General features: G+C 39.8%; 1 protein-coding gene across 4 annotated transcripts in view; it reads right to left on the bottom strand.

Moving 5' to 3' along the window:
* LOC128219066 (U2 snRNP-associated SURP motif-containing protein-like) overlaps positions 1–25,988 on the bottom strand; it is a 52,902-nt gene that overhangs the window by 11,679 nt on the left and 15,235 nt on the right. For 2 of the 4 annotated variants that reach the window (XM_052926883.1, XM_052926880.1), the window contains exons 6-19: positions 17,253–17,493; positions 15,918–16,083; positions 15,499–15,704; positions 14,739–14,782; positions 13,652–13,756; positions 9,907–9,973; positions 9,242–9,441; positions 8,684–8,846; positions 8,015–8,094; positions 5,985–6,072; positions 5,442–5,546; positions 3,948–4,137; positions 3,623–3,754; positions 1,817–1,892 (exon numbers count right to left, since the gene is read on the bottom strand). In XM_052926883.1, coding sequence (XP_052782843.1) covers positions 1,817–1,892; positions 3,623–3,754; positions 3,948–4,137; positions 5,442–5,546; positions 5,985–6,072; positions 8,015–8,094; positions 8,684–8,846; positions 9,242–9,441; positions 9,907–9,973; positions 13,652–13,756; positions 14,739–14,782; positions 15,499–15,704; positions 15,918–16,083; positions 17,253–17,493 — 1,863 coding nt within the window. The remainder of the gene's footprint in view (positions 1–1,816; positions 1,893–3,622; positions 3,755–3,947; positions 4,138–5,441; positions 5,547–5,984; positions 6,073–8,014; positions 8,095–8,683; positions 8,847–9,241; positions 9,442–9,906; positions 9,974–13,651; positions 13,757–14,738; positions 14,783–15,498; positions 15,705–15,917; positions 16,084–17,252; positions 17,494–25,988) is intronic. The other 2 variants (XM_052926884.1, XM_052926881.1) reach the window with 1 other exon arrangement.

Genomic DNA, 25,988 nt, shown 5'->3' with positions numbered 1-25,988 from the left:
ACTATCGAGTTCTACATCATAATGTTAGGGTGACAAACAAAACGTCAATCTTAAAACAAAATTAGGACATAGAATATTAAACAAGTTAATATATTGTAAAACAATATCATATTTTTTTTTCCAAAGACTAGCATTCAATAGAATGCATATTATAAAAGCACGGGACTGATTAATTGCGATTAATGGTGATACATTGCAGAACATCCCATAGTTCTGTAATGGCAAGACATAATAAATAAAAAATAGATCGATTGAAGGTTGTTGTATATGTATCCTTATGTATTAAACCAATAAGGGTCAAGACTGTTGATAAAAAAAATCAATACACTATTACATGAACTTTTATACCACACAGATTTAACACGCACACGCAGTTTGATTGCTCGTGTAGATGACGTCATCGTTCGATGCCTGACATGTGTAAAGTTTTCAAAAATATCAGTCATTCGTCAGACCTGAGGGAAAGCGGTCATACTTTTACACAGTGCAAATCTGATATTTGTGAGAAAAATGGATGTATAATTATCGTGTAGCCGTGTTAACATTTTGTAATATACTGATATTATGATTTACATATAATCAGTGAAAGTTAACATAAAGTACCGCATGGAAATAGGGCTGAATTTCCATATCTACTTTCTCAGATTTTGTTCAATTAATACAATAGTTGCTGTTATTCCAGTACATTTAACATGTGATTTTTACAGACAATGGAAAGAAACCTATTTCTCATATATAAAAGCTTACATCGACAAACACTTAGAAAAAGGAAGTGAAAACAAATCATGCTGAAGGTGTCTTGATAAAAATAGACACAACTGTGTTCAACGGTGTGTTCAATTTTTACGGGATTCTTTTAGCATATTTCACAATGATCGAAGCTAAATTTACAATAGCCACAATTATCGAGAGCGATCAGGGATATTTTTTTATTATTTTGACATTTCTTCTGTATCCCTGTCTCGAGTCTGGCACAATAAATAATAAACGTCAAAGGACCAGGTGGACTAAACTTTACACGTTACATAAAATATGTGAACCAGGACTTAACAATTAAATAAAAATGATACAGTTGCAGCCAATGAAAGATAGAAGGCACTAGATTCTTTGCGGTAAGATTCTTTCAAAAGTTTGAAATTCATGCCTGTATTGTTTACCGTTTAATAAATCATATGACAAAATAATAAATTATTGTATAAACATGTTTATTGTATCGTATAGTTATTTAATTACTGTAATAATGCATGTTTGATAAAAAAAAATGTGAACAAAAGGGCTGTGTCTTACGCATTAAGCTTTTTACAAACGCCTTCCCAGGCTGTTTTTTTTAGCTTGCCACCTTGTGTGGCCCCTCGAAATGTTCCGAACAGTACATCGGACTCGACTGATATCAGCTCGAGGCAGTAACTTTTCTCTGCTTCTGTCCAGTTGGGAGCTCTTTTGCTTACATTGTCCATTTCTATCGTCTGTTGTCAGATTTTCCCGAACTTTATACTTTCTTACCTTTTTTACCGAAGAGCTCTCTTTTAACCGAAATGACCGAAAAGATAATCGCGTTATTTTTACTCAGTTGAGTAGCTTATTGAGCACGTTCAAGAAATGGGATTTAGCTAACCTACTCAGCTGAGAGCGTTATTTTTACTGAGCATGTTATTGATTTAACGTACTTAAAAATTTTCGAGAAATTGGGGCCTGGTATCTTAAATGACAAGCCCAGATAATAGGTAGATATCTATAAAACTAGATCACCTGTACACCCACCCACACCCACTACCTCCTAAATCCTAAAACTATTAGTTTTACAACTAGGTCTTACTGGCCATCAATGTCTTCTTCATTTCCCTGCTTGTTTTCATCCTCCCCGAGAAGGTCCCACTTTGATGTGGTCATCGCTGAAAAAAATCGAAATAAAATGTCTCATATACATGAACATCACTTTAAATCTAAATTAATTAAATCTAAAAAGGAAAATCATATGAATGTAAATACCTGCCACCCTGAAAATAACTTAGCACGCCAGTGTTGTCTGTTTGAAACATGTGACTTTCAATAAGCACTCATTATCAGATTAGCTTTACATAAGGATGAACCACCTTGAGCCTCACATAGAGCACAGTAGCCTCCCTTGTCTTCCCCTACACTCAAATAGAGCACAGTAATCTCCACTCTGACTTCCCCATACACTGACCTCCCCCGTCTTCCCCGGACACACACCTTGAGCACAGTGACCTCCCCTGTTTTCCCCGTACACACACCTTGAGCACACTGACCTCCCCTGTCTTCCCCGGACACACACCTTGAGCACACTGATCTCCCCTGTCTTCCCCGTACACACACCTTGAGCACACTGACCTCCTCTGTCTTCCCCGGACACACACCTTGAGCACAGTGACCTCCCCTGTCCTCCCCGGACACACACCTTGAGCACACTGACATCCCCTGTCTTCCCCGGACACACACCTTGAGCACAGTGACATCCCGTGTCTTCCCCGGACACACACCTTGAGCACAGTGACCTCCCCTGTCTTCCCCAGACACTCACCTTGAGCACACTGACCTCCCCTGTCTTCCCCGGACACACACCTTGAGCACAGTGACCTCCCCTGTCTTCCCCACACACTCACCTTGAGCACACTGACCTCCCCTGTCTTCCCCGGACACACACCTTGAGCACAGTGACCTCCCCTGTCTTCCCCAGACACTCACCTTGAGCACACTGACCTCCCCTGTCTTCCCCGAACACACACCTTGAGCACAGTGACCTCCCCTGTCTTCCCCAGACACTCACCTTGAGCACACTGACTTCCCCTGTCTTCCCCGGACAAACACCTTGAGCACACTGACCTCCCCTGTCTTCCCCAGACACCTTGAGCACACTGACCTTCCCTGTCTTCCCCAGGCAAACACCTTGAGCACAGTGACCTCCCCTGTCTTCCCCGGACACTCACCTTGAGCACAGTGACCTCCCCTGTCTTCCCCGGACACTCACCTTGAGCACACTGACCTCCCCAGGCTTCCCCGGACACTCACCTTGTGCACACTGACCTCCCCTGTCTTCACCTTGAGCACAGTGACCTCCTCTCTGTCTTCCCCAGACACTCACCTTGAGCACACTGACCTCCCCCGTCTTCCCCGGACACACACCTTGAGCACAGTGACCTCCCCTGTCTTCCCCCGACACACACCTTGAGCACAGTGACCTCCCCTGTCTTCCCCGGACACGCACCTTGAGCACACTGACCTCCCCTGTCTTCCCCCCGACACTCACCTTGAGCACACTGACATCCCCTGACAGTGACCTCCCCTGTCTTCCCCAGACACACACCTTGAGCACACTGACCTCCCCTGTCTTCCCCAGACACACACATTGAGCACAGTGACCTCCCCTGTCTTCCCCAGACATTCACCTTGAGCACACTGAATACCCCCTCTGTCTTGCCCAACACACACCTTAAGCACAGTGACCTCACCTTTGTCTTCCCCGACACACACCATGAGCACAGCGACCTCTCCTTTGGCTTCCCATGACACTTACCTTGAGCACACTTGACTTCCACTTTGTCTTCCCCCAACACACACCTTGAACACAGAGACCTCCCCTTTCTCTTCCTCTGACACCTACCTTGAGCTTCTAGTTCAGTCTCGTCCACAGACTCCCATTTGGATTTGGTGAACTTTGCAGTAACAGGCTCCTTCTTCTTCGGGGGCTCTTCCTCCATGGGCAGGGGTCTTCCATCCAGGTCAGCCTCTCCCACTAGTGAACATGAAAGAATGGATAATTGTTACATTTTTGTATAGCTTTTGTGTTTTCAGATCCCTTAAAAATAGCCTATACATTTAGAATGAACTTTTCTTATTAGAAACCTTGCAATACACATCATTTAAGATCTTTCCTACAATAAAGTTGATTTTAACATTATCCAAATACAATTATCTAATGCACTTACGTGGTTCCCCATCTAGGTCCTCCCCGAGGGGCATGCCGTCAAAGTCCTCTCGTCTTTCTGGCTCTCGTACAGCAGGTTGTCCTATTGCGAGTTCACCAGGGATAAGTGGGATTCCATCAAAGTCTGGGTCCGGTAGTGGATCTCCATCAAAGTCTGCATTTGGGGATGGCGGCTCTCTCTGTGTAGCCTGCTGTTAAGGAATTATTTCTTTGATATGGTCATCTTACGAGAGGAAGGAGCAAACTACAATGCTTCTGTGTTTGTGAATCAAACAAAGGACATAACTCGACAATAATTAAAGCCAGTGTTTATACAATTTATGAGTTGATTGTGAGAACAGCTGCTTTAATTAAGCTGCGTAGAAACCAGGACTGGTGCCATTTTTAGAGAAGAAGAGAATGCATTCCTGGTGAGGCTTAAACCTCAACTTGTTGGTTGAGAGCCAGACACTTGAACTACAAACAATTTTCACCCGTAAAGGAAGAGTTGTGTGCCTTAAGTGTATTGTCTCTGGAAACGTATATATCAATATTCATTTGAATAAGAGTTATGGCCAAGGTGAAAGGTTTTGCACATTTATGCTGATAACAAAGCTGCTAACAACACCAAGGCAATTCACAATACCTTGGCTATTTATACAAAAAACAATACCTTAGCTATTTATATAAAACACAGACTAAAATTCATAATCAGTTCATTCAAAATTACTTATATTCAACTAATTACCAAAGCTTGTCATGTGATTCATAATTCTGACTCTCATCATGACTGATCATCAAATTTAGCAGATTTCTAGTTTGCTGAGTAGGACTCTCTAAAAGACACACAACGGGCCGGTTCGATAGAAAATTTATGGTCAAGGTAACCAGGTTCTGTATAAATACATTCTGGCCAACATTCAAGTTTGTAAGAGACAAGTATCAAGTGATCCAAGCGATTCATCCCCTGTGGGTCATTTCATTAAGCATCCTAGAAGCAGTTATGTACTGATGATGATGATACACATGATGAGATATTATCAAACCTTGAAAAGTACTGTAAAAAATATCACCTATGTATGAAATTGGCCCTAGGAATCTTGACAAAATGGTCCCATGGTGACATATTTCGGGGCCTCATCTTGTGACAGGTTAACACATATTGCAGGGCCTTACTTGATGATCTTTTAACTGGCTATCACATATTGCAGGGCCTTACCTGATGATCTTTTAACTGGCTATCACATATTGTAGGGCCTGATCTTTGGACAAGCTAACACTCATTAACGGAGCCTCACCAGGTGATCTTTGGACAAGCTAACACTCATTAACGGAGCCTCACCAGGTGATCTTTGGACAAGCTAACACTCATTAACGGAGCCTCACCAGGTGATCTTTGGACAAGCTAACACTCATTAACGGAGCCTCACCTGGTGCTCTTGTAACAGACTAAGATATATTGTGGGGCCTCACGTGGTGATCTTTGGACAGGCTAGCACATATTTGGAGGCCTCACCTGTTTAGGCACGAGGCCAAGAAAGATGTTCTGGAGGTTGATCAGGTAGTCATTAGGGTAGATAGCCCAGTCTTCCCACGCACGGAAACACAGCATCACCTTTTGCTGCAACCACACAACATAGTTTATACACCAACCTATTCCAAGGTTCAGTCTTATCCCAGTAACTATAATGTTTGAAGTATATTTACATCCATCCTCTAAGGTCCAAAAACATAGCATCATCTATGGCTGGAGCAAGGCCATATCTGTGGTGAATGCCTTAAAGGATCTAAGTTTCATTCCTTGTTTTCAAATTCTAACAATTAAAACATATTATGGCTCAATGTTGCCAAGTCCTTAAATACACATGAACAATTTGCTACACTATGGAGAAGCAATATGTACTTGAAAGAGATGAATTGCATGTAATTTCCTTTTACTGCAAGATAAGAGGAAACAACTGTTATGTAAATACCATATTGTTTTTAGTAGTGTGTATGATTTACAACATTTTTGTAGACAATGTGCATTCACCGACATGGAATCCTTTCCCCCATTTACCTTAAACTGTTCAGCTTTCAGCCTGCTATCAATGTTATCATAAGCCTCATGTACATCTCTGAATATCTCCGGAAGTTTCTTCTGAAACCTAGAATAGAACAATTCATGCAAGTCTTGTGCTGTCTATCATCTATGTCATGCAGTTTATGACAATACAATGGCACAATACATCAATTATTGCAGTTACCATGTCAATTATCGGTCATAAATAAAGATGCACGCACATCAAGGATATAAAAAAGTGAAGCCATGAATTTCATATGTTAAACATAGTAAGGGTGTTCAATTAAACAATCGATTGAATAATTGATCAAAGAAACAAAATCAAGTGGCGACACTCAAACACACAGACACTCAAACACACAGACCCTCAAACACACAGACACTCAAACACACAGACCCTCAAACACACAGACCCTCAAACACACAGACACTCAAACACACAGACCCTCAAACACACAGACACTCAAACACACAGACCCTCAAACACACAGACACTCAAACACACAGACCCTCAAACACACAGACCCTCAAACACACAGACCCTCAAACACACAGACACTCAAACACACAGACCCTCAAACACACAGACCCTCAAACACACAGACCCTCAAACACACAGACACTCAAACACACAGACACTCAAACACACAGACCCTCAAACACACAGACACTCAAACACACAGACCCTCAAACACACAGACCCTCAAACACACAGACACTCAAACACACAGACACTCAAACACACAGACCCTCAAACACACAGACACTCAAACACACAGACCCTCAAACACACAGACCCTCAAACACACAGACCCTCAAACACACAGACCCTCAAACACACAGACCCTCAAACACACAGACACAGACCCTCAAACACACAGACCCTCAAACACACAGACACTCAAACACACAGACCTTCAAACACACAGACACTCAAACACACAGACCCTCAAACACACAGACCCTCAAACACACAGACACTCAAACACACAGACACTCAAACACACAGACCCTCAAACACACAGACACTCAAACACACAGACACTCAAACACACAGACACTCAAACACACAGACACTCAAACACACAGACCCTCAAACACACAGACCCTCAAACACACGAGAATAAAAATCAGCACGTTTTACATGTGCTGCACAGGAGGTTGATAATCAGCTTGCTTTATTGTTCCAGCAATGTCATACAAACAAGAGCTGTCACAGAGACAGCACGCTCGACTATTCAACGCTTTTCAGTGAATGGATTCGAAACTTTTGGCGAAACATGGATCACTGTAAAATTAGATTTTAATGCAATACATGATGTACTTGCTGAGATGAATGTGGTTGCATGCAAAGTTTTAACCAGAATTTCCAATAACAAAGCACCATTTATTTGCAAAATACAGTTATCTAACTTGGGTTATTCAAGTAGGTTGGATGGTTGAGTACCATTGAATAAAGTCTCAATGCAATATCTCACGTAGTTGCTGAAATATTAACCTATGTGTGCTAACATGCGAAACCTTAACCAGAATTTCAAAGTTGCATAGTAACGGGACAAAATGATATAATATAAAAGATAGAGTTATATTTCCTGATTAATAATAACATGAAACAAAGAACCATATTTTGCTTTGTATCTAATATTGCATGGTACACCATCGCCATTTTGATAAAAAAAAAAAAATTGTCATTGTAAACAAATAAGGTGGCTAATGGTGGCAGACGACTTTAACATTTTTCATCGCGTCCAATTACCCATAGTAAAGGTTAAAAGTTTTTTTCTTGAGTTTTTAACGGATTTTTTTTTGCCTGCGTCCTATATTCACTAGCGTCTTATAATCAGTCATTTATGGTAATAAAAATATCAAAATAGACATATGTTATAAGGAAAAGTATGATATTACACTTTTTTTTAACTGTATCACTTCTTGTTCGATGTATAAACATGCATCCGCGTTTACACACCGAAATGGACGTGATACAGGTAATCAGAAGTGTCCTGTAATTATATCCCTTCTCTACTTACTGTCTTCGGTAGAAGGAAGCATTCGGGACTTTAGCACTACTGTTGAAGAGGATATCTGACACTAGAAACAACCTAGCAATCTGAAAAAGTCAAACACAGTGTCAACTTCATTCGAAGTATCATTTTAAAATAATAATGTTATTAGAACTTTAAAAATACTTCTACTTGTATCATAGCCGAATAAGAAAAACTGTGTAGACAACAATATCAGGTTATTTAGAAAACCATGAAGGATAACTTAATTCTGAAAATTGCCCCATTTTTTAAGGCCATGCTATGTATTTATTGATATATATAAAAACAAGGAAGTAAACAACAAATTGTTCACAATCATCATTCTGTAGATTATACTTAGGCATATCTTTTGTATGCACAGTGTTTTTTTTTAAATTTCCGACACTAATATCAGAAGCTGATGACAACTGTAATGATAAACAGTTGATAAAGGAATGAATCTCATCAAATATGTTTACAAGACTGAAGGAACTTCATACACAAGAACATTTTTATTGTTAGTATAGGTACCAAGCTTGTAAATAACTTTCTGTCTTTTTTTCACTATTTTTAAGTTGAGACCAAGATAAATGCTTTTGAAGGCTACAATGAAACTAAGAATATGACAAAACCTGCATCTTTCTCTTAAAAATAAGGGCAATCAAAAAGTTGTACCTTTTTTGGAATGGGAGTCTGGAGTATGGAAAGAGCCTCAGAGATGCACTCCACCACCTCCTCTGCAGAGTCAGCGTGGTCCAGACACCAGACCATGGCCTCACCAACCTTGGGACGCTCCGGGGACAGGTCTCGCAGAATGTCTTCTAGACGATCACGCTGGCTGCAAAATGCAGGGGAGCATGCTTTGGTTTAACTTTTATTAAGTGTGGTTCATATTCACAGTAGAAATAATTGCTATGATAATGTTCCATTGAATGGTTTGTTGAATCATGGTTGTGATATGCTATTTCACCATTCCATCGAACATTGTTGAAACATGCAAGAAATTATTATTTGTGAAAAAAGTCTTCACATGTGGGTAACAACTTCCGGAAGAAAAATGCAAAATCCTGCATTTATACAATCACAAAACCAAATTGATGAGCTTAAAACAAAAAATCCCCAAGTTGTTCTCATAACCCTAAAATATCAAGAAGGTTAATGGCAACCACACTCTGACCTACATGTTACAACTGATCTTCAGTTCAATGTTATTTTATATGGTGTAAGCCCAACCTGTCAGTGAGTTTTCCCTTCTGCACAGCGTCATATGGGTTATCTGGTATTTGGTCCTCGGGTATAACGTCTAGATCGCCCGGGTCTACCAGTTCCTCAGGCATCCCCTGGGTATATGGGTTGAGGGGCGGGGGCTTCCAGTATGACCCGCTCTTGAACATCCTGAATTCCTCCAGTCGCCACTTGTATGGCTGATCACCCTGCAGATGGTATGATGAATTATTAGTATTGTAGAGTAATTTAGATTACTGTTCAGCAGTTTAATGTTAGTTAAATTTACATAAGTTTTTGACCCCAGATGACCCATATTCGAACTTGAGCTAGAAATCATCAAAACAACTTTTCTGACAAATTTCCAGGTATTTGGGCTGAAAATGTTACCTCTAGAGTGTTAACAAGGTTTTTCCATATTTGGGCTCGGTGACCTAGTTTTTGACCCCAGATTACCAATATTCAAACTCGTCCGAGTAATTACTGGAACAAACATCCTGACCAAGTTTGGTGACATTTGAGGCAAAAATGTGACCACTAAAGTGTTAACAAACTAAGTTTGGACGGATGACGGACAATTATTGATCCTAATAGCTCACCCTCAGCCTACGGCTAAGGTAAGCTAAAAAGGCTATATTACACCATTACTTGCAAGCAATAGGTAGCATACTCACATTTAAAATAGAGAACAACTTCCATCGGTAGTAAACATGGGCTGGACTCTGGTTATCAAACAGGAACCTGTAAACACACTCTTACATTTACACCAGAGGCATAACAAACTCATCAAAGGTGCCTTTAAGGCTTGAACATTGTTTCTCACTCATTGATCAAGAGACATAGCCTAGGAACTATTTGAAGGGGATTGACTCGCTACACTGTCAATGTCCACCTGTTCTATGTCAATAGTTTGTTGCTGAGATTCCCAATCTGACAAAATGACATTATAACAAGGAAAAACTACTGCTTGTTCTTCAAAAATTCAAAAAAACTTTTTAAAATTTTCTAATTGTAAGTCAGGTCTAATTTAAATACTTAAGCTGTGAAGTTCCAGTACATTAAACTGTAACAGATAATATTTTGCACATTCAGAGGTCATATAATAATTTCACATATAAAACTCATTTCTCATAATATTTCTTCATCAAACATTGTTGTTGAAATTGAAACTTAAGGGAAAGACTGATTAAAAAGCAAAATATCAAAAACTTCTGGCCGACTCCTTTCAGAAAAGAATTAATATGCAGTATGTTTAAAATCGATCGGAATCTGCTATTTGTCATTTTAGAAATGGAACTGAGACAGTATTGACAAAACAAACCAGTATCGGAGTGAACACATAATGAGAAAAACAAACCAGTTAGTGTACACTTCAATCATCGGTATGGGAAAGAGCAGGTTTGGTATAAAAGACTAGCTGGACAGGACAAATTCCGTACAAACCAAAATCGCCTTTCCGATCCGGAAAAGAAAGTCGGGTATAAAATTATGGCCGATCTGGAAGGTGTATAAAAATACAAAAATATGTATTGTTTTGTGAAGTGAAGTGCATTTATAATTTATATACAAATTGTAAACAATACATTTTAACTTTGTTTAACATTTAAAAATGTCTTCCTTTTCATGTTTACGAATTACAAATGGTCAAACATTCCTTTCAGATAATACATGTGCATTATATGATTATTCATATTTAATGATAATCTAAAAAGGAGACAAATTAGAATGATTATTACTATTTTTACAAGGAGACAAATTAGAATGATTATTACTATTTTTACAGAGTGGTTGTGTGAAATATAGTAGAGTAATTTGCGTCTAAAGTGCAATTGATTATTGTTTGACTTGCACATTTATTTTTGAAGAAGGTTTGTTATTGGACCCTGATAAATTTATGCTATTTTTGATGCAACTTTCTCTGTATGGGTTTCTTTTTGATGAGTATATTGTTCAAACGGTGTCTATCCAAACATTATCAAAAATTATATGCAACTTATGTATTATATATATATTTAATACTAATATGTAATTAGCTGTTAATTGTTTTTGTTTTTTTGTTTTTTTTATGATTTGGAAATGGTCCGGTCTGGCCAGTCTTTTAAACCCAACCGAGCAGGATAAACCAGAAAGTGAACACTCCCGTCATCAGTATGAGAATGAGCAGGACAAACCAGTAAGTGTACACTCCCGTCATCAGTATGGGAATGAGCAAGACAAACCAGTAAGTGTACACTCCCATCATCAGTAAGGGAATGAGCAGGACAAACCAGTAAGTGTACACTCCCGTCATCAGTATGGGAATGAGCAGGACAAACCAGTAAGTGTACACTCCCGTCATCAGTATGAGAATGAGCAGGACAAACCAGTAAGTGTACACTCCCGTCATCAGTATGGGAATGAGCAGGACAAACCAGTAACTGTACACTCCCGTCATCAGTATGGGAATGAGCAGGATAAACCAGTAAGTGTACACTCCTGTCATCAGTATGGGAATGAGCAGGACAAACCAGTAAGTGAAGACTCCCGTCATCAGTATGGGAATGAGCAGGACAAACCAGTAAGTGTACACTCCCGTCATCAGTATGGGAATGAGCAGGATAAACCAGTAAGTGTACACTCCTGTCATCAGTATGAGAATGAGCAGGACAAACCAGTATGTGTACACTCCCATCATCAGTATGGGAATGAGCAAGACAAACCAGTAAGTGTACACTCCCATCATCAGCATGGGAATGAGCAAGACAATCCAGTAAGTGTACACTCCCATCATCAGTATGGGAATGAGCAAGACAAACCAGAAAGTGAACACTCCTGTCATCAGTATGGGAATGAGCAGGATAAACCAGTAAGTGAAGACTGTCATCATCAGTATGGGAATGAGCAGGACAAACCAGTAAGTGTACACTCCCGTCATCAGTATGGGAATGAGCAAGACAAACCAGTAAGTGTACACTCCCATCATCAGAATGGGAATGAGCAGGACAAACCAGTATGTGTACACTCCCATCATCAGTATGGGAATGAGCAAGACAAACCAGTAAGTGTACACTCCCATCATCAGCATGGGAATGAGCAAGACAAACCAGAAAGTGAACACTCCTGTCATCAGTATGGGAATGAGCAGGATAAACCAGTAAGTGTACACTCCTGTCATCAGTATGGGAATGAGCAGGATAAACCAGTAAGTGTACACTCCTGTCATCAGTATGAGAATGAGCAGGACAAACCAGTAAGTGTACACTACCATCATCAGTATGAGAATGAGCAGGACAAACCAGTAAGTGTACACTACCGTCATCGGTATGGGAATGAGCAGGACAAACCAGTAACTGTACACTCCCGTCATCAGTATGGGAATGAGCAGGATAAACCAGTAAGTGTACACTCCTGTCATCAGTATGGGAATGAGCAGGACAAACCAGTAAGTGAAGACTCCCGTCATCAGTATGGGAATGAGCAGGACAAACCAGTAAGTGAAGACTCCCGTCATCAGAATGGGAATGAGCAGGACAAACCAGTAAGTGTTCACTCCCGTCATCAGTATGGGAATGAGCAGGACAAACCAGTAAGTGTACACTCCCGTTACAGTATGGGAATGAGCAGGACAAACCAGTAAGTGTACACTCCCGTCATCAGAATGGGAATGAGCAGGACAAACCAGTAAGTGTACACTCCCGTCATCAGTATGGGAATGAGCAGGACAAACCAGTAAGTGTACACTCCCGTCATCAGTATGGGAATGAGCAGGACAAACCAGTAAGTGTACACTCCCGTCATCAGAATTGGAATGAGCAGGACAAACCAGTAAGTGTACACTCCCGTCATCAGTATGGGAATGAGCAGGACAAACCAGTAAGTGTACACTCCCGTCATCAGTATGGGAATGAGCAGGACAAACCAGTAAGTGTACACTCCCATCATCAGTATGGGAATGAGCAGGACAAACCAGTAAGTGAACACTGTCATCATCAGTATGGGAATGAGCAGGACAAACCAGTAAGTGTACACTCCCATTATCAATATGGGAATGAGCAGGACAAGCCACTAAGTGTACACTCCCGTCATCAGTATGGGAATGAGCAGGACAAACCAGTAAGTGTACACTGCCCTAATCAATATGGGAATGAGCAGGACAGGCCACTAAGTGTACACTCCCATCATCAGTATGGGAATGAGCAGGACAAACCAGTAAGTGTACACTTGTATCATCACAGCAGGGGACAGTAGTCAGAAAAGGTTCGGTTATGTCAGAAAAGGTAGGCTTTTATCAAAAAAGGTTACATAAATTATATTTATACATATATATGCTGATTTAGACTTAGCAGCCAAGAGATACAAGAGAAAAAGAAAACCACTATATCCACAGTAAAAGCCACAAAAATATCCAATCATGCAAAAACAGGAAGATAATATACTTACTTGAACATTGGGTTATTTATTTCCCTATTCATAATCATGGCCTCGAACATTGGCCCCTCCCGCACCACGAACTCAACCATGCGGTGAATTACGCATAACAGGTTCCTGAAACGAATCTCACATGTCTAACCTACAGGCCACACTGGCCAGTTACAAGGAATTACGTGCCTTAAATAGACTAGGAAAATGATGTAAAAATTTGTGTTATGAAAACATGGCAACTGTATGAGTAGGAGTGTTAAAAAAATACTTGAAACTATTTGAGACCATGTATACAATTCCTGATCAACGAAATTTACTCTTGAAAGTAGATATGCCTGGGATATTCCACATAAGTGTATGCATGTTGCACTATGGAACATTTCCTTGGCTGTATAAGCATGTATATTGCACTGTAGGCTGATTTGGTTTACATTTTCAATCCCCTGATTGGTTTATGTTTCAGCAAGGTGTCTACTGTACACATGTATTGATAAACAACCTGCTAGTTTGAATCATCAGTCAATATTCATTACTGCACATGCATAACAGTTAACAAGATATTTAAATCAGATCCACACAAATTTTCATGTTCAGAATAACACAGTAAGTTTGTACAAAGTTCTACAAAAGCTTTTTAAAACAAACAGTCTTTTAAATTGACATTATAAACTCTGAACAAATGTCACTATTTTAGCACATGGCATTTTATTAATGCCCTTCTTAATCTTCCACAAATGATAGTTCCACGTTGTTTCCATCTCATGAAGATCTTCGCCAATGGATGTCCTTTCTCGAAGTGGTTTTTCTTCTTGCCCTAACCTTAAACCCTATCCCTATTCTGATAGTATTTTTTCCATGTCCAGATAAAACTACATATAAATGCTAATGTTACAATATAACCATTTTTGATATTCCAACAGTGGCCTTCAACATTGTTGAAAATGGATTTTTAAAAAGAAAAAACATATGCATAATTATGTGCTTTCAAATTTCAGCCAAACTGGACATGGTTGCCAAAGAAGTACTCAAAATAAACAAAATCTGACTTTTTCTGAGAATGGTAACCAGAGCATTTGATGATGAAAAAATAAGAAAGAAGCAGTACCTTTCCGTAGGAATAACCACTTTCACGACGGCTTTCGATAACGTCTGGAGAAACGATCAGTGGAAACAATATTAAATATTACTTTACTTTAACAATCAGCTCATGTTTAATGTATTTATCAAAATTGAACAATTATATTTTCAAAGGATATTAACCGAAATTCACTGTTGCACATTTTCATATTCAGAATACAGAGAGATAGAGAGAGAGCTGGTAACCCAAAATGTAACCAGCTCTATTAATAAATGCAAGTGATCATGAAATCATATGTAACGCATAACTCAAGCACATTTAAAGTAACATTTCATATGCAGTCAAGTTCATAAAGGATCTTTATAAAACTACTGTTGACGGTAATTTGCTTCAAACTTGATTGGCTTATAACAATCAAATCAAATGCTAATTTAAACGATATGAAAAACTTAAGGAATATACTTACCAACTCTAAATTCCATAAATTAATATCATTTCAAATTCATCTACATGTTTTTGTAATTCATATGAATTTTCTTGATAATACTAGTGGAAGTAAATGAAATAAGTGGAAAATCAGCAGAAAAAGAGGACAAATAGTTGTATTAACTGACCGAAACAGACAGCACTCTTAAAAACATAACATTTGCCATTAATTAAAATGACAATCAAAGGCTCAGAAAGCCCACATAGATTGAAGTATTTAATGTTAACAATGTATAGCCCACAACTGTTCTGCTGATTTTAGCATAACGAAACTTGCCGAGAGTGTTGCTCTGACCATTACCTTATTCATTTCCTCTGGTTCTGACGCTGTCGGGGGCACATTCCCAAACCTCCGGGGGTTCTGTGGCTGGGCATTGAAGGGCAGTCCTGATGGCGGTGGGGGCTGGGTGAGCTCCGCCAGGGCCGGAGGAATGTAGACGGGGTGAGGCGGTATCTGAACAGGCTTGCCCCAACCTAGCTTCATTTCAAAACCACCTATTTCTCTTCCTGTGTTATAGATTTTCCACATCTCTCCGGTTAGTACACAGTTTTACAAACAGCAAATCCCACATAGCAAATTATGAATAAAATAAAATGTGCGTAGTATTTTACATTTTATTTTTGCAAATACGGTATTGTATCAAAATTTGTAAACCTCACTTCATATATTCACAATACAAGAAGCAAGAAGAGGAATGCTTATGAGTTCATTTCCCATACCTTTCAAGTGCTTCAATGCTCTTTCTCCATCATTTCTGTTCATAAATGCAACAAATCCACAGTTCCGTCCTCGAGATTTCTCCTCATCTGTTCTCGGCCACATAATCTTTACACTTGCTAGTGGCCCAAATCTTCCAAACAGTTCCATTAATTGTTTTTCTGTCATCTAAATGAAATAAAGGAGACTAATTTCAGCTTACTACAAGTACTGCAGGTACATGTACCTGAAAAAGCGTACAATATTATTCAAATTGGCATGGAGAATAATGTTCAATATTTGTGAAGAAAATGAGTTTCACAGAACTTGCACAGATTCTAAAGGTGTCAGAAACTTCTTTTTTTAAACTAACAAGACCTGTTATCGAATGTGACGAATGCCCCCAAATTGCCGTCCAGTTCAATAATGATCTCTCTGTGTATGACAAAAATACAACTTGGACATGACCAACTAGACTGTATATTTAAATGATGTCTCGGTTATGTCCTTCACCTGTGGCAAGATTATTGTAAAAGCTGTCCATACAAGTGAAAGTTACAGGCCAGACTAGACCATCTATACCCTATGTCATTTTCGGCAGAATTCAAAGAAAAAACAAACATTAAGTGTGACCTTGATCTTAGAGGAAGGGACACAGGTCATTCTCGTGACAAGTCCTCTTGATATGTCAAACACAGGTGGCAAGTTATTTTAGAGCTGTTGTAGTACAGTGCGCTCGTCTTTACGCCACTTTGTCTTAGAAATGAAGACAATAATGATATAATATGTGCCTGTGAAAGGCAATAAAAAAAGGTAAAATTAAAAATTTAACAAAATACACCACAATGTGATGAAACCAGTTTTTCAATGATTTACAGAGAACTTCAGCCTGCATTGTGAGATTCAGTTTTAACTAGGTTTTTTCTATGTTTAGTAAAAGAGACCTTGACCTTGACCATAGGGACCCACAAATGCAATCCCATGGAAGTCCCCCATAACCTCTTCCTACATACCATGTTTGGTCACCCTATGTCAACCCTACCTGAAGTTATTTAGTACCAAATGGTGATCTATTTCAATAGCCAGGGGGAGCAGTAAAGCCTCCTTGTTCTTCAAATAGTCGAGCTAAATATCTGCAGCTAATAAACTTTCATTTTTCCAACTTAATTATCATTGGCATAAGAACACTTATAAAGACGATCACAACAATGTGAGAGCTTGCATAGCTTTTACATCAACTGATGAGTTCAATCTTGTCTGAAGCCTTAATGTGTTATTAAAAAAGTATTATTTTAAGCTCCAAAGAAGTATTACATTTTTTCATAGACAGCTTATTTAGAGTGTTTAAACCATCATACCTTTGGATTGATACTAGATATATATATATTTGTTGATGTCTCATCACTTGTTAGATCGTACATTCCCAGCCCACTACTCGTGGAGCTGGACAGATCTAACTCTGGCTCAAACCGGGATTTCCTCTCCCCATCAGTCTCTGGAAACTCTGCAATTCCCCCCATGAGGTCATTAAGGCCTCCCATCCCCCCTCCTCGTATTGCATGCTTGAACTTGTGTCTTTCCTCACGCTCTTCTTGTATTCTGGAAAGACAGGTATCAGCACATATACTATAGTGAAAATGTATGAACTGTAGAAATTGTCATTTATTCAATTGTCTGATGAACATGTGAAAATACGGCCCAGCACTAAGGAGCCCAGCACATGAATGTTTACTCACTAAGGAGCCAAGCATAATAACGTTTACTCACTAAGGAACCCAGCATATTAATGTTAACTTGCTAAGGAGCCCAGCATATTAATGTTAACTCACTAAGGAACCCAGCATATTAATGTTAACTCACTAAGGAGCCAAGCATATTAATGTTAACTCACTAAGTAGCCCAGCATATTAATGTTAACTCACTAAGGAGCCAAGCATATTAATGTCTACTCACAAGGAAGCCCAGCATATTAATGTTAACTCACTAAGGAGCCCAGCATATTAATGTTTACTCACTAAGGAGCCAAGCATATTAATGTTAACTAACTAAGGAGCCTAGCATATAAATGTTAACTCACTAAGGAGCCTAGCATATTAATGTTTACTCACAAGGACACCCAGCATATTAATGTTTACTCACAAAGAAGCCCAGCATATTAATGTTAACTCACTAAGGAGCCCAGCAGATTAATGTTTACTCACTAAAGAGCCCAGCATATTAATGTTTACTCACTAAGGAGCCCAGCATATCAATGTTTACTCACTAAGAAGCCCGGCATATTAATGTTTACTCAATGAGGAGCCCAGCATATTAATGTTTACTCACTAAGGAGCCCAGCACACGAATGTTTACTCACTAAGGAGCCCAGCATATTAATGTTTACTCACTTAGGAGCCCAGCACACAAATGTTTACTCACAAAGGAGCCCAGCACACAAATGTTTACTCACTAAGGAGCCCAGCATATTAATGTTTACTCACTAAGGAGCCCAGCACACGAATGTTTACTCACTAAGGAGCCCAGCATATTAATGTTTACTCACTAAGGAGCCCAGCACACGAATGTTTACTCACTAAGGAGCCCAGCACATGAATGTTTACTCACTAAGGACCCCAGCATATTAATGTTTACTCACTTAGGAGCCCAGCATATTAATGTTTACTCACTAAGGAGCCCAGCATAGTAATGTTTACTCACTTAGGAGCCCAGCATATTAATGTTTACTCACTAAGGAGCCCAGCACACGAATGTTTACTCACTAAGGAGCCCAGCACATGAATGTTTACTCACTAAGGAGCCCAGCATATTAATGTTTACTCACTAAGGGGCCCAGCATATTAATGTTTACTCACTTAGGAGCCCAGCACACAAATGTTTACTCACAAAGAAGCCCAGCACATGAATGTTTACTCACTAAGGAGCCCAGCATATTAATGTTTACTCACTAAGGAGCCCAGCACACGAATGTTTACTCACTAAGGAGCCCAGCACATGAATGTTTACTCACTAAGGAGCCCAGCATATTAATGTTTACTCACTAAGGAGCCCAGCACATGAATGTTTACTCACTAAGGAGCCCAGCATATTAATGTTTACTCACTAAGGAGCCCGGCATATTAATGTTTACTCACTAAGGAGCCCAGCATATTAATGTTTACTCACTAAGGAGCCCAGCATATTAATGTTTACTCACTAAGGAGCCCAGCACATGAATGTTTACTCACTAAGGAGCCCAGCACACGAATGTTTACTCACTAAGGAGCCCAGCACACGAATGTTTACTCACTAAGGAGCCCAGCATATTAATGTTTACTCACTTAGGAGCCCAGCATATTAATGTTTACTCACTAAGGAGCCCAGCACACGAATGTTTACTCACTAAGAAGCTCAGCACACGAATGTTTACTCACTAAGGAGCCCAGCATATTAATGTTTACTCACTTAGGAGCCCAGCATATGAATGTTTACTCACTAAGGAGCCCAGCACATGAATGTTTACTCACTAAGGAGCCCAGCACATGAATGTTTACTCACTAAGGAGCCCAGCACACGAATGTTTACTCACTAAGGAGCCCAGCATATAAATGTTTACTCACTTAGGAGCCCAACATATTAATGTTTACTCAATTAGGAGCCCAGCATATTAATGTTTACTCACTAAGGAGCCCAGCACATGAATGTTTACTCACTTAAGAGCCCAGCATATTAATGTTTACTCACTTAGGAGCCCAGCACACGAATGTTTACTCACTAAGGAGCCCAGCACACGAATGTTTACTCACTAAGGAGCCCAGCATATTAATGTTTACTCACTTAGGAGCCCAGCATATTAATGTTTACTCACTAAGGAGCCCAGCATATTAATGTTTACTCACAAAGAAGCCCAGCACATGAATGTTTACTCACTAAGGAGCCCAGCATATTAATGTTTACTCACTAAGGAGCCCAGCATATTAATGTTTACTCACTAAGGAGCCCAGCACATGAATGTTTACTCACTAAGGAGCCCAGCACATGAATGTTTACTCACTAAGGAGCCCAGCACACGAATGTTTACTCACTAAGGAGCCCAGCATATTAATGTTTACTCACTTAGGAGCCCAGCATATTAATGTTTACTCACTAAGGAGCCCAGCACATGAATGTTTACTCACTAAGGAGCCCAGCACATGAATGTTTACTCACTAAGGAGCCCAGCATATTAATGTTTACTCACTTAGGAGCCCAGCATATTAATGTTTACTCACTAAGGAGCCCAGCACACGAATGTTTACTCACTAAGGAGCCCAGCACATGAATGTTTACTCACTAAGGAGCCCAGCATATTAATGTTTACTCACTAAGGAGCCCAGCATATTAATGTTTACTCACTTAGGAGCCCAGCATATTAATGTTTACTCACTAAGGAGCCCAGCACATGAATGTTTACTCACTAAGGAGCCCAGCACACGAATGTTTACTCACTTAGGAGCCCAGCATATTAATGTTTACTCACTTAGGAGCCCAGCATATTAATGTTTACTCACTAAGGAGCCCAGCATATTAATGTTTACTCACTTAGGAGCCCAGCATATTAATGTTTACTCACTAAGGAGCCCAGCACATGAATGTTTACTCACTAAGGAGCCCAGCATATTAATGTTTACTCACTAAGGAGCCCAGCATATTAATGTTTACTCACTAAGGAGCCCAGCACATGAATGTTTACTCACAAAGAAGCCCAGCACACAAATGTTTACTCACTAAGGAGCCCAGCATATTAATGTTTACTCACTAAGGAGCCCAGCACACGAATGTTTACTCACTAAGGAGCCCAGCATATTAATGTTTACTCACTAAGGAGCCCAGCACACGAATGTTTACTCACTAAGGAGCCCAGCACATGAATGTTTACTCACTAAGGAGCCCAGCATATTAATGTTTACTAACTAAGGACCCCAGCACATGAATGTTTACTCACTAAGGAGCCAAGCATATTAATGTTTACTCACTAAGGAGCCCAGCATATTAATGTTTACTCACTAAGGAGCCCAGCACACGAATGTTTACTCACTAAGGAGCCCAGCATATTAATGTTTACTCACTTAGGAGCCCAGCACACAAATGTTTACTCACAAAGAAGCCCAGCACACAAATGTTTACTTACTAAGGAGCCCAGCACATGAATGTTTACTCACTAAGGAGCCCAGCACATGAATGTTTACTCACTAAGGAGCCCAGCATAGTAATGTTTACTCACTTAGGAGCCCAGCATATTAATGTTTACTCACTTAGGAGCCCAGCATATTAATGTTTACTCACTAAGGAGCCCAGCACATGAATGTTTACTCACTAAGGAGCCCAGCATATTAATGTTTACTCACTTAAGAGCCCAGCATATTAATGTTTACTCACTAAGGAGCCCAGCACATGAATGTTTACTCACTAAGGAGCCCAGCACATGAATGTTTACTCACTAAGGAGCCCAGCACACGAATGTTTACTCACTAAGGAGCCCAGCATATTAATGTTTACTCACTTAGGAGCCCAGCATATTAATGTTTACTCACTAAGGAGCCCAGCACATGAATGTTTACTCACTAAGGAGCCCAGCACATGAATGTTTACTCACTAAGGAGCCCAGCACATGAATGTTTACTCACTAAGGAGCCCAGCATAGTAATGTTTACTCACTTAGGAGCCCAGCATATTAATGTTTACTCACTAAGGAGCCCAGCACACGAATGTTTACTCACTAAGGAGCCCAGCACATGAATGTTTACTCACTAAGGAGCCCAGCATATTAATGTTTACTCACTAAGGAGCCCAGCATATTAATGTTTACTCACTTAGGAGCCCAGCACACAAATGTTTACTCACAAAGAAGCCCAGCACATGAATGTTTACTCACTAAGGAGCCCAGCATATTAATGTTTACTCACTAAGGAGCCCAGCACACGAATGTTTACTCACTAAGGAGCCCAGCACATGAATGTTTACTCACTAAGGAGCCCAGCATATTAATGTTTACTCACTAAGGACCCCAGCACATGAATGTTTACTCACTAAGGAGCCCAGCATATTAATGTTTACTCACTAAGGAGCCCAGCATATTAATGTTTACTCACTAAGGAGCCCAGCATATTAATGTTTACTCACTAAGGAGCCCAGCATATTAATGTTTACTCACTAAGGAGCCCAGCACATGAATGTTTACTCACTAAGGAGCCCAGCACACGAATGTTTACTCACTAAGGAGCCCAGCACACGAATGTTTACTCACTAAGGAGCCCAGCATATTAATGTTTACTCACTTAGGAGCCCAGCATATTAATGTTTACTCACTAAGGAGCCCAGCACACGAATGTTTACTCACTAAGAAGCTCAGCACACGAATGTTTACTCACTAAGGAGCCCAGCATATTAATGTTTACTCACTAAGGAGCCCAGCATATGAATGTTTACTCACTAAGGAGCCCAGCACATGAATGTTTACTCACTAAGGAGCCCAGCACATGAATGTTTACTCACTAAGGAGCCCAGCACACGAATGTTTACTCACTAAGGAGCCCAGCATATTAATGTTTACTCACTTAGGAGCCCAACATATTAATGTTTACTCAATTAGGAGCCCAGCATATTAATGTTTACTCACTAAGGAGCCCAGCACATGAATGTTTACTCACTTAAGAGCCCAGCATATTAATGTTTACTCACTAAGGAGCCCAGCACACGAATGTTTACTCACTAAGGAGCCCAGCACACGAATGTTTACTCACTAAGGAGCCCAGCATATTAATGTTTACTCACTTAGGAGCCCAGCATATTAATGTTTACTCACTAAGGAGCCCAGCATATTAATGTTTACTCACTAAGGAGCCCAGCACATGAATGTTTACTCACTAAGGAGCCCAGCATATTAATGTTTACTCACTTAAGAGCCCAGCATATTAATGTTTACTCACTAAGGAGCCCAGCACATGAATGTTTACTCACTAAGGAGCCCAGCACATGAATGTTTACTCACTAAGGAGCCCAGCACACGAATGTTTACTCACTAAGGAGCCCAGCATATTAATGTTTACTCACTTAGGAGCCCAGCATATTAATGTTTACTCACTAAGGAGCCCAGCACATGAATGTTTACTCACTAAGGAGCCCAGCACATGAATGTTTACTCACTAAGGAGCCCAGCATATTAATGTTTACTCACTTAGGAGCCCAGCATATTAATGTTTACTCACTAAGGAGCCCAGCACACGAATGTTTACTCACTAAGGAGCCCAGCACATGAATGTTTACTCACTAAGGAGCCCAGCATATTAATGTTTACTCACTAAGGAGCCCAGCATATTAATGTTTACTCACTTAGGAGCCCAGCACACAAATGTTTACTCACAAAGAAGCCCAGCACATGAATGTTTACTCACTAAGGAGCCCAGCATATTAATGTTTACTCACTAAGGAGCCCAGCACACGAATGTTTACTCACTAAGGAGCCCAGCACATGAATGTTTACTCACTAAGGAGCCCAGCATATTAATGTTTACTCACTAAGGAGCCCAGCACATGAATGTTTACTCACTAAGGAGCCCAGCATATTAATGTTTACTCACTAAGGAGCCCAGCATATTAATGTTTACTCACTAAGGAGCCCAGCATATTAATGTTTACTCACTAAGGAGCCCAGCATATTAATGTTTACTCACTAAGGAGCCCAGCACATGAATGTTTACTCACTAAGGAGCCCAGCACACGAATGTTTACTCACTAAGGAGCCCAGCACACGAATGTTTACTCACTAAGGAGCCCAGCATATTAATGTTTACTCACTTAGGAGCCCAGCATATTAATGTTTACTCACTAAGGAGCCCAGCACACGAATGTTTACTCACTAAGGAGCCCAGCACATGAATGTTTACTCACTAAGGAGCCCAGCATATTAATGTTTACTCACTTAGGAGCCCAGCATATGAATGTTTACTCACTAAGGAGCCCAGCACATGAATGTTTACTCACTAAGGAGCCCAGCACATGAATGTTTACTCACTAAGGAGCCCAGCACACGAATGTTTACTCACTAAGGAGCCCAGCATATTAATGTTTACTCACTAAGGAGCCCAGCATATTAATGTTTACTCAATTAGGAGCCCAGCATATTAATGTTTACTCACTAAGGAGCCCAGCACATGAATGTTTACTCACTTAAGAGCCCAGCATATTAATGTTTACTCACTAAGGAGCCCAGCACACGAATGTTTACTCACTAAGGAGCCCAGCACACGAATGTTTACTCACTAAGGAGCCCAGCATATTAATGTTTACTCACTTAGGAGCCCAGCATATTAATGTTTACTCACTAAGGAGCCCAGCATATTAATGTTTACTCACAAAGAAGCCCAGCACATGAATGTTTACTCACTAAGGAGCCCAGCATATTAATGTTTACTCACTTAGGAGCCCAGCATATTCATGTTTACTCACAAAGAAGCCCAGCACATGTATGTTTACTCACTATTTTGGCAAATTGGGCATTGTTGGCATGTTGTTAAAGTAGATTGTAACCTAATTTTGAGTGTTTTCTTAAGTGAGGATGTCAGAAAGTTCAATTGTGAAAAAATTGTCAGTTAAAATTATGCAGAATTGTTAATGGAATCGAATTGATGCCACATTCTCCCTAACTAACATGCTTATTTTGAATTTTCATAAAAAGTCAAAATACAAACTTTTATATTATAACATAATTATCTTAATGTCTGTTTCAAACCTTCAGTATAAACATGATGCACCATGTAGCAATAAAGTTACTTAACGCTTTCAATTATTTTTAAAGCGGAAATGTCACTTTAAAAAATCACTAGAACTCCGCGAGTCGGATGTGTCGCATGACGAATTATTTACTGTCGACATTATAGCTGTTAGATTGGCATTTTATTCATTTATAGACAATGATGTTGCCATTTAACTTTCAAGTGTAGGTGGCATTTGATAGTTTACGAGATATGCCACGGACAAAACCTAAGCAAGAAAATTAACAAAGGGCAATAACTCTAAAAATATGGCAGCAAGAGTAACGGTTCTTGTGCAGTGCACTTGCCCTCAATGAGATCTATCTAGCTATGAAGTTTCAAGTTGATACCTCTTATATTCTTCAAGATATGCCCCGGACAAAACTTTAAGCATGAAAATTAACAAAGGGCAATAACTCTAAACATATAGATGCAAGAGTTACGGTTTTTGTGCACTGCACTTTCCCTCAATCAGATATACCTACGGAATAAGTTTCAGGTTGATACCTCCTATAGTTTACGAGATATGCCACGGACAAAACCTAAGCAAGAAAATTAACAAAGAGCAATAACTCTAAAAAATATGGCAGCAAGAGTAACGGTTCTTGTGCACTGCACTTGCCCTCAATAAGATCTATCTAGCCATGACGTTTCAAGTTGATACCTCTTATAATCTTCAAGATATGCCCCGGACAAAACTTTAAGCATGAATATTAACAAAGGGCTATAACTTTAAAACTAAGAAAGCAAGAGTTACTGTTATTGTGCAATGCACTTGCCCTCCATGAGATCTATCTACATATGAAGTTTCAAGTTGATAACTCTTATATTCTACAAGATATGCCCCGGACAAAACTTTAAGCATGAAAAATAACAAAGGGCAATAACTCTAAAAATATGGAAGCAAGAGTAACAGTTCTTGTGCACTGCACTTGCCTCAATTAGATCTATCTACATATGAAATTTCAAGTTGATACCACTAACAGTTTAGGAGATATACCCCGGACAAGCGAAAATGGGACGCGGACGCCGCCGACGCCACCCGAGTACCCGAGTACTCGATCGAACGTCCGAGTACCAAATCACTACTCGAGTACTCGGGAAAAAAAATCTATAAAAATCACCAAATACACGATTTACAGACAAAATATCAGATCTGGTTAGTTGCCAATAGGACAATTTACGGTCCCTCTAATCCCCGCTGTGTACACAATTGACCTCAATCAATTAGTTGACAGTTGTTGTGATAGTTGCAAACTGTCAACAAAGGACCCCTATTAGCGAAGTTTTGATAGCGGTACTTTCACCTACATAATCCTATTGTAT

The sequence above is a fragment of the Mya arenaria genome, chromosome 15, assembly GCF_026914265.1.
Source record: "Mya arenaria isolate MELC-2E11 chromosome 15, ASM2691426v1".
NCBI classification, from domain to species: Eukaryota; Metazoa; Mollusca; class Bivalvia; order Myida; family Myidae; genus Mya; species Mya arenaria.
Note: the sequence above shows the minus strand (reverse complement) of the source record. Positions and strands in the feature narration are given on the sequence as shown.